At 42.7% G+C, this 10,188-nt stretch overlaps 1 protein-coding gene across 1 annotated transcript; it reads left to right on the top strand.

Moving 5' to 3' along the window:
* The first annotated feature begins 7,741 nt into the window (after nucleotides 1-7,741).
* LOC116593451 (40S ribosomal protein SA-like) lies at nucleotides 7,742-9,284 on the top strand. Its single transcript, XM_032347729.1, is given in 3 exon segments — nucleotides 7,742-7,840; nucleotides 8,310-8,829; nucleotides 8,832-9,284. Coding segments are annotated over 3 exon segments (996 nt in total). The 3' UTR covers nucleotides 9,209-9,284.
* The last annotated feature ends 904 nt before the right edge of the window (nucleotides 9,285-10,188 follow it).

Below are 10,188 nucleotides of genomic sequence, written 5' to 3'. Positions count from 1 at the left end.
TCACACTATACTCATCTGGAAAACAAAATCCGAACTTCTGATTCATGTAAGTTCTGTAAAACAGGATATCGTCTTAGAAGGACAGGTTGCCACAGGATCAAGATGAAGACTATTCTCAAGTTAGAAATCTAGTTAAGAATCCTTACTCTAGAAAAAAAAAAAAAAATTCTAACTCTAGGGATGTCTGGGTGGCTCAGTCGTTAAACATCTGTCTGCCTTGGGCTCAGGTCATGGTCGCAGAGTCCTGGGATCGATCCCCACGTGGGCTCCCTGACTGGTAGGAGCCCTGCTTCTCCCTCTCCCACTCTCCCTCCTTGTGTTCCCTCTCTGTGTCTCTCTCTGTCAAATAAATCTTTAAAAAAAAAAAAAAAAAAAAGATTGCAGGAGGCTATTTAAAAAAAAAAAAAAAGAATTCTTACTCTAAAATATGGATAAAAAAAGGAAACCCACCAAACTCATTGAATCGATTCCCTCAGGGAGGGGTGTTGGGTATTGGAGAACAGAGGTAAAAGAAAGACATTTCACTCACACTCTTGTACCTGTTAGATTTTGGACTATGTGAATGCATTACCCATTTAAAACATTAAATAATCTAATTCACTAATTTCAACAGCCTTAAGAAATTCTCAAAGTTCTTTCAATGCTGATCAAGGATGATACTACACACTCAAAACTCAGCAAGAAGATGCTGGTCCATGATATCGAATAAATGATAGTGACCAGATAGCTCTATTAAGTTGAATAGTGCTAGGCAGAATTCTTAGCTAATTGACATTTGGCTTTTCGTCAGGCCTCATAACTATGTTTTTGTTTTTTCCCAGTCTCTGCTCCTTCCAGAACTCACACTGCAAGTGCCTTTCCATTATGATATAGGGAGGGAATCAGCAAGAATGCTGTGCTGGAGGAATTAGAAGAATTCAATTCCACAACAAGCTCTTACTCCCAGAACACTGGTTTATTTCATCCTGTTCCTTCCCTACCTCCAACCCCATCCCCAAATATTCCAGGTTTGTTACTGTGATCTTAAACTAGCAGATTCATATGTACTATTTACCCTGTAGGTAATATCTTAGGACATTCATACCTGAGCTCCTCCACATTATGGATGTCTTCCATTTTGGTCCCCAGGGTACTCCTGAGGCCTAGCTCAGGGCCTGCTCTATGATAGTTCTCAAAAAAATATTTGTCAAGGGAATGAGCCCATAACTGCAGGGGGAAAATAAACACCTCTTTGAGAATAGATTACACAGGTTCACGATCCATAAGTGAATGCTTACAGAAACCACAGGATGTTCACGTTCATCCCTAAACATCTCAACTTCCTGAAGGGCAACTGTTTTTTTTTTTTTTCCAGCAACTGTCTTATGCTTTGCAGAGACAAAATAGAGTAGATGAGTTTGGAAAATCCTAGCTCAGTCATCTCAAAGAGAGGCCCTGTTTCAATTCAGGGGGGTAGTCATGCGGCAGAACTATTTGTTTGCAAGTACCCTTATTGTTTCTTGCAGCATGAGAAAACCATTTTGTGGGCGATCAAGACAGGAGTATCTGTGAAAAGAGAGTTCATGAACACTGACTCAGGGAGGAAGTGGGTAGGGGAAGAAGAAAAGGCGCACGCTGATTTGAAAGAAGAAAGGAGGGGTGCCTGGGTGGATCAGTCGGTTAAGGTTAAGTGTCTGCCTTTGACTCAGGGCATAATCCCAGGGACCTGAGCCCCAGGTCAGGATCCTGGGGTCCTGGGATTGAGCCCTGCGTCAGGCTCTCTGCTCAGTGGGGAGCCTGCTTCTCCTCCCTCTGCCTGCCTCTGCCTACTTGCGCTCTCTTTCTCTGACAAATAATTTTTTTTTAAGATTTTATTTATTTGTCAGAGAGAGCAAGCACAGGCAGACAGAGCGGCAGCATAGGCAGAGGGAGAAGCAGGCTCCCCGCTGAGCAAGGAGCCCGATGTGGGACTCCATCCCAGGATGCTGGGATCATGACCTGAGCTGAAGGCAGCCGCTTAACCAACTGAGCCACCCAGGCGTCCCTGCATCTGTGTTTTTAACACACTCCCCAGACACTACTGAAGGGCCCAAAGTTTGAGAGTTGCTGTCCCACATTGTCTGATCTGCTGGAGAAAACAAAACAGTTGCAACAGCAACCTTGACTTTTACTGTTCTTGTTCCTGTTTTGCTAGATCCTTTTTGACCCCAAACCCATAACTTTCCTCCTGCTTGCTCCAATTTTCTTGGTCCGGGTATTAGATATTTCACATGGTTCCTGTTTAAGTTGGCCCAGGTGTTCAGTATTCCAGACTGTAGGGTTTTGAGGAAGCCAAGAAACAAAACCCACTTTCCCCTCCTGAAACTACAACCAGATTGAAAGAGATGGAGATCAGCACATTCATTGCTCTCATTGCTAATAAAGCTGATTGGGGAACATAGCTCTAAGTCTGTAGTAACTTGGATTTACTCACACTCCCCCCAATCTGCTCCCCAGTCCCTTAGCACAGCCAAACAATGGCAGACCCCATAACCCCAGCCAGAGCAGAACTCTGCTGGAGAACAGAAAACAAACTGCTGAAGAAGAAAGAGAAGGAGAGGGAGGAAGTGGAGGGGGAGAAAGAGGAGGAAGAGGAGGAAAAGAAGAAGAAAGAGGAAAAAGGACATAAAGAAAGGAAGAAGACAGGGAGAGAGAGAACAGAAAAGAAAGGGGAAAAGGAGGGAGGGAAAGAAAAGAGAGAAGGAGACAAGGCTGAGACAACCCAGCTCATTATTTTAAATTCACCCATCAGAGAACTTATTCCTCGTAGCTTCAATTTACAAAACCTCTTGACATTTTCTTAACCTACTGCTTACTATCTGTCGCCACTCCCCATATGCAACCACAGCCCAGAGGCCAGACAATTTCATCGAAGCTTTAAATATCCCATGATTCATCATACCTACACTCTAACACCCCGATTTTCAAGTCTGGGTGCCTTTTTGCTCACGTTCCTCACCCCAACAGCCCGCTCGTCTCACCCTCCTCTCCAAAACACCTTGCACAGTGTGTTCTAGCAAGTGCTCACTCTGATCATCTGTTTACAAATGTCCCTCACCACGCTGTGTGCTGTGTAAGGCATATATGCAACTGGTTCTGTGTGTTCAGCAGTAATCTAATGCCTGACACACATTCCCCCTTCCTGCCTTTCTGCTTTCCTTCTTTCTCTGTCTGTCATGTACGATACCCTCTCTAGCAACCGGTATTTTTTTTTCTTACTTAAATTCAATTACCCAACATATAGTACATCGTTAGTTTTTGATATAATGATCAATGATTCATTAGTTGCAAATAACACTCAGTGCTCATCATATCGCGTGCCCTCCTTAATGCCAACAAATATTTTAAAATGAACTGAGTAGGATCTCCAATCTGGAACGTACTTTCTAGTATGGGAAACAGATACTAAAACAAATTAATAGGGGCGCCTGGGTGGCTCAGTGGGTTAAAGCCTCGGCCTTCAGCTCAGGTCATGATCGCAGGGTCCTGGGATCGAGCCCCTCATCGGGTTCTCTGCTCAGCGGGGAGTTGGCTTCCCTTCCTCCCACTCTCTGCCTACTTGTGATCTCTGTCTGTCAAATAAATAAATAAAACCTTTAAAAAAAAAACAAAAAAAAACCCCAAAATTAATATATTTTATGTGGTAAGTCCTATAATTAAGATACAGAAGCTACAGTGAAGAGTATACATAAGATACAGCGAAGATTTCATTCACTCAATTATTTAATAAATATTTAGTGAGTTCCTATCAAGTACCAGGCACAACATTAGTTTCTACAGGTAAATGATGATCCAGATCAGACATGGAATTGTCCTCTAATGGAATACTACTCAGCCATCAAAAAAGAAATCTTGCCATTTACAACAATGTGGATGGAACTAGAGGGTATTATGCTAAACAAAGTAAGTCAATCAAAGAAAGATAATTATCATATGATCTCTTTGATATGAGGAATTTGAGAGGCTGGGTGGGAGGTTGAGGGGGAAGGGAGGGAAAAATTAAACAAGATGGAACAGGGAAGGGAGACAAACCATAAGAGACTCTTAATCTCAGGAAACGAACTGAAGGTTACTAGAGTGGAAAGGGGTGGGAGAGATAGAGTGGCTGGGTGATGGACATTGGGGAGAGTATGTGCTATAGTGAGTACTTTGTATTGTGTAAGACTGATGATTCACAGACCTGTACCCCTGAAACAAATAATATACTATGTGTTAATAAAAAAGAAAAAATAAATAAAATGGTGCTCCTTAAAAAAAAATTAAGGAATGCCAAGTAAACTGAGATTACTTACACAAGCAATTTAGGGGTGCCTTCTAGATAGGTTGTAAGGCTGAAGTCTGGAAGGACAGACTTCCAGGATCATCTTCTGAATGACCTGGAGGGAGAAGCAGAGCCCTCTTTTAAGGTGGTGGTGCCAATAGGAATTCCAAGTCAATGTCCACCAAATAGGGTCATCTCACTGCCCTTGTCACTTGAACTCACATTACACATTTACTTAATTCTTAGTGTGATTGGAGCCCCTAATCTTTTACCAAGGTTGTTTCACTGTTTGATTTACCAACATATTCAATAAAGCTACTTGTTGCTTGAAACTATTCAGAATTCTTTCCACATCCTATCAGTATGGGAGAGTTGCATTGCTTATACGTAAGTGACATCCAATTGACTTTTGCACCAATCTCTGGCTTTATAGTTACAACACTAGAGGCATGCTAACAACACTTACTCTGATAGGATGTCAGTTATCTTCCTTTTACTCCTCCAGATCGACTCTTTACTTTGTCCATCCTGCTCTCTGCCCAGGAAGTTGATCTGAATGTACTACCCTGTGTGGAGGGGGTTCCCTGCCCTCTGGGTTGGGGAAGGATGTGGAGGTCAGAGTAATTATTAACCTGGATTGGTCCCGGCAAGGTCACCTTAGGTGGCTATGCCTTTCGACAAAAGATTATTATTCATCTTAAGGTAACCAACTATAGGATTCTCTCTGAGCTGCAAGTTAGTAACCACTAACTTTGTCCCTTCTGGTCTGGAAGGAACAGCCAGTGCTACTAAGCCTGAGTTACACTACTGTTACTCCATGTAATTCCACTCACACTTCTGTAAAAAATCCCTCTGTAGATAAACTCTTCTGGAATTATACCCGTTTGAGTATGACATGTCTTTTTCCTGTCACCCTAAGTGATATACCAATTTAAAGCTAGAAATTATTATTGTCCATTTTAGACTAATTATATTCTTTACTTTTAATTCCATTCATTAGATTATTTCTTACAGTCAAAAGGGAAGGATTGGGGCACCTGGGTGGCTCAGTGGGTTAAGCCTCAGCCTTCGGCTCAGGTCATGGTCTCAGGGTACTGGGATCGAACCCCACATTGGGCTCTCTGCACAGCAGGGAGCCTGCTTCCTCCTCTCTCTCTCTGCCTGCCTCTCTGCCTACTTGTGATCTCTGTCTATCAAATAAATAAATAAATAATCTTTTTAAAGAAAACTTTAAAAAAAAGAAGGATTATAGTTTCATGCCTAATAAGTAAGTAATCTCCTTGGGCAAGATATTCATAAAAATTTATTATACAAATATTTACTAAGTACCTACAAGGTATAATTATTGCTAGCATTGAATGAGTGATAATTACATTTGCTAAGCATTTTACTTTCTTTTTTTAACCCACCCACTCAACAATTCTATAAAGTAGGGAAGATCATTCTTGTACTCCTTTTATAAAGAATAAACTAAGACTCAAAAATATTAAGAAAATACATTTTCCCAAATAACAGAGTTAGGAAATAAGGGAATCAAGATACAAATTTGGGCAGAGAGGTGCACCTGGGTGGCTCATTCAGTTAAGCCTCTACCTTCAGCTCAGCTCATGATCCCGGGGTCTTGGGATGGAGTCCTGCATCAAGCTCCTTGCTCAACAGGAAGCCTGGTCCCCCTCTGCATGCCACTCCCCCTGCCTGTGCTCACTCTCTCTCTGACAAGTAAATAAATAAAATCTTTCAAGAAAACCCCGGACATTATGTAAGCTATTCACAGGAAAGATGTTCATGATACATTGTTGAGTTATTCGTCTATTATACATATACATGTAGGTTTTTTTTTTAAGATTTTATTTATTTGACAGAGAGAGATCACAAGTAGGCAGAGAGGGAGAGAGAGAGAGGGAGGAGGAAGCAGGCTCCCCGCCTAGCAGAGAGCCTGATGTGGGACTCGATCCCAGGACCCTGAGATCATGACCCGAGCTGAAGGCAGAGGCTTAACCCACTGAACCACCCAGGCAGCCCCATATATACATGTAGTTTTAAAAAAAGAAAATCTATAAATGCAAGTATATGTTGTTTATTTATATATGTATATTTTTGGAATAAAAGAAAACATAAATATGTGTTTGTGTGAAAAAGAGGGAAATTGAGGGAGAACCAGTCTGTCTGGTTCATATGTCAGCTCTACTATTTACTGGCATAGGATTTTTTTTTTTAAGATTTTCTTTATTTATTTGACAGAGAGAGACAGAGAGAGAGAGGGAACACAAGCAAGGGGAGTGGGAGAGGGTGAAGTAGGCTCCCCACCTAGCAGGGAGCCCGATGCAGGGCTTGATCCCTGAGATCTGGACCTGAGTCGAAGGCAGACGCTTAACTACTGAGCCACCCGGGCTCCCCAGGATCTTAAAACAGTACACATAACATGTCCAATAAATGTTAGCTATTTTAATACAGACAAAAGAAGAGATGAAAAGTGGCAGATTATACACTGAAGTGTTACAGTGATTATCTTATTGGGTGTGTGTGTGTGTGTTTTTTTAACATCTGTTATTAGTTTTTTTAATATACATTCTCTATTTGGAAATGAGCATTGCACAGGTTACGCTGACAGGTGCTGTAGTCAGTAGTTTCCAGACTCAATTCACAGGTCTACCAGGTGTACCGTGCATGATGCTGAACAAGTTATTTCCCTTCTCTGTGCTTCTGGAACTTCATTTGTATAACGACAGTACAATAATTATACCCACCTCCTAGGAGTCTCAGAAGGAATAGGAAAAAAAAAACCTATGTAAACTGTTTGAAGATTAATTTCTGACACGTGGTAAGTACTCAAAACTGTAGACAATTTTATGTAATAAAATATAAATTAGAATTTTTAGAAAGATTAGCCCTCGTGGCTTGGCTTATTGCTCTGGAGTCTTTGATCTCTGGTTTATATAAAAAGTGACTTTATTCTGTGAAGTTAGGGAAGAAAAAAGTCCATCCCCTTCTCAGCTGAAACCATTTGAAGCCAACATTTTGTCTGTTTCATCACGTTACTAGCATGAATTTAAACTGCTTTTATGTAGGCCAGTGTAAGTTACTGCTGGCATTTCCAGTTTGTATTGGGGGGGAATTATAGTTTTAAACTTGAGGGCATCAAATTTCTTTACAACATGCCTCTTTTAGCTACTCTCACCCCACGGTCTCTTGGTTTCCATAGTGCCTCTCTCCTTGCTGGGTGTCCTCTTCCACGCAACCTCTCAATGTTGGAATTCCCTGGGCCCACATTCTGGGGCCTTTATCTCATTCTTTTTTTCTACAGTATCTCCCTATATGCACTCAACCTTCCCCTGGCTTCAAATCGGCATCTAGCCTACACTCTATTCTTCAGACACATCTGTCCAACCACCTGCCTCCTTTTATACTTCTATTATATCTCTATTTACATCTCAGAGATATCTCCAACTCAGCAATGCCCAAATGGAATTACTCATCTCTATCCTCACCGCTCCTCCCCTCCCCCGCCCAGCCTGCTCCTCTTTCAGCCTCGCCTATCTCCTGAACCACACCACTTTCGAGGTAGTCATCAAAACATCTCCTGAGATGTCTTTGCTCTCTCTTAACTCCCACATCCAATAACCCAGCAGCAGGTTCAGCCATCATTGTATACCTGGACCTCCAATGTATACCTGGACACTCTGACTTCGCTTCCTCTCATGGTTGCCATCCTCTACCAGTCACCACTCCTCACAAGTAAAGCCCGAGTGATATTTTAAAAACATAAATCTGGGGCACCTGGGGTGGCTCAGTTTAACCAACTGAGCATCTGTCTCAGCCCAGGTCATGATCTAGGATCCTGGGATGGAGCCCCATGTCGGGCTCCCTGCTCAGCAGGGAGTCTGCTTCTCCCTCTCCCTTTGCCCCTACCCTTGTCTCTCTCTCTCTCTCAAATAAATAAAAGCTTTAAAAAATTAAAATATAGCTTTCCGCGCTACCCAGGGAAGGGTCCATACAGCGTTGTTTGGCGTTCCCATTGTAACTTAACCAGGAAACTTTCACACTGTCCAGAGCCCTTGATGTCCTGCAAATGAAGGAGGAGGATGTCCTCAAATTCTTTGCAGCGGGAACCCATTTAGGTGGCACCAACCTTGACTTCCAGATGGAACAGTACATCTACAAAAGGAAAAGTGATGGTATCTACATCATAAATCTGAAGAGGACCTGGGAGAAGCTTCTGCTGGCAGCTCGTGCCATTGTTGCCATTAAAAACCCAGCTGATGTTAGTGTCATATCGTCCAGGAATACTGGCCAGCGAGCTGTGCTGAAATTTGCTGCTGCAACTGGAGCCACTCCCATTGCTGGTCACTTCACTCCTGGAACATTCACTAACCAGATCCAGGCAGCCTTCCTAGAGCCAAGACTTCTGGTGGTTACTGATCCCAGGGCTGACCACCAGCCTCTTAGAGAGGCATCTTATGCTAACCTGCCTACCATTGCTCTGTGTAACACAGACTCTCCTCTGCGCTATGTGGACATTGCCATCCCTTGCAACAACAAGGGAGCTCACTCAGGGGTCTGATGTGGTGGATGCTGGCCAGGGAAGTTCTGCGCATGCGTGGCACCATTTCTCGTGAACACCTGTGGGAGGTCATGCCTGATCTCTGCTTCTACAGAGATCCTGAAGAGACTGAAAAGGAAGAGCAGGCTGCTGCTGAAAAGGCTGTGACCAAGGAAGAATTCCAGGGTGAATGTACGGCTCCAGCTCCTGAGTTCACGGCTACTCAGCCTGAAGTTGCAGACTGGTCTGAAGGCGTGCAGGTGCCCTCTGTGCCTAGTCAGCAGTTCCCTACTAAAGACTGGAGCGCCCAGCCGGCCACTGAAGACTGGTCTGCAGCTCCCACTGCTCAGGCCATTGAATGGGTAGGAACAACCACTGAGTGGTCTTAAGCTGCTCTTCCACAAAGGCAAACAAAAAGGAAATAAGGTTGATGGAAAATAAACAGTTTGTAAAAGTCGAAAAAAATTAAAATATAAAAATAAATACAAACATAAATAATATCATGTCTCTTTTTTGGTGGTAGAACACTTCAGTGACTCCATACTGCATTTAGCATAACACCGATGCATATGGCCTCTGTTCTGATTCCATGTGGTCACTACATGGCCTATAATGCCCAACATGACCTGGCTCTTACTCACCTCATCTCCTGTCACTCTCCTCCACACCATATTCCAACAGAGGATAAGCTATTTCTTCCCCCTTTAGACTTCTAAGTTATTCTCTTTTCCTAGAGCTGTCTCTACTCTCTTTCCCATGCACATGGTTGGTTTCTTTTCTCATCTCAGCTTTGTCATTTTTTTCCCCTGGTTCCAAGAAGTGAGTCTTCCTGTTGGTCAGTGGTCCCCACGCAGCTCTCAGCCATCAAGATGTGTCCTCTGGAGTCATTATTGATCCAGCCCTCTTCTGCATTGCATAACAAATGTTTAACAAGTCCAGTTGATTGTTCATTCAAGTCTGTTTCTCTTCTCTGTCTCTTCCTCCAACATAGTTCAGAAAGACTAATGTCTTGTAATCAAGACAGCTTTGAAGGACAAGATTAGAAAGGACAGACATGGGCCCTAAGATTAGTAGCAGAACAAGCTTGGTATTCTGTAGAAGTAAGGTAAGACACCAAAGCAGCTCACATTTATTTTTCTTTACTGTGAACTTATATCATGTCCACTTATTTTCAATATTAACCACTCAGGATTATGCCCTTAAGTTTTTATTTTTGTTTTTAAAGTAGGCTCCAAGTCCAGCGTGGAACTTAAAACAGGGCTCGAACTCATGACCCTGAGATCAAGACTTGAGCTAAAAATCAAGAGTCAGACACTTAATCAACTGAGCCACTCAGGCACTCAGATCACATGGCCCTTGGCTTTCAAGG

Source organism: Mustela erminea, chromosome 6, assembly GCF_009829155.1.
Source record: "Mustela erminea isolate mMusErm1 chromosome 6, mMusErm1.Pri, whole genome shotgun sequence".
In the NCBI taxonomy this organism is placed as follows: Eukaryota; Metazoa; Chordata; class Mammalia; order Carnivora; family Mustelidae; genus Mustela; species Mustela erminea.
Note: the sequence above shows the minus strand (reverse complement) of the source record. Positions and strands in the feature narration are given on the sequence as shown.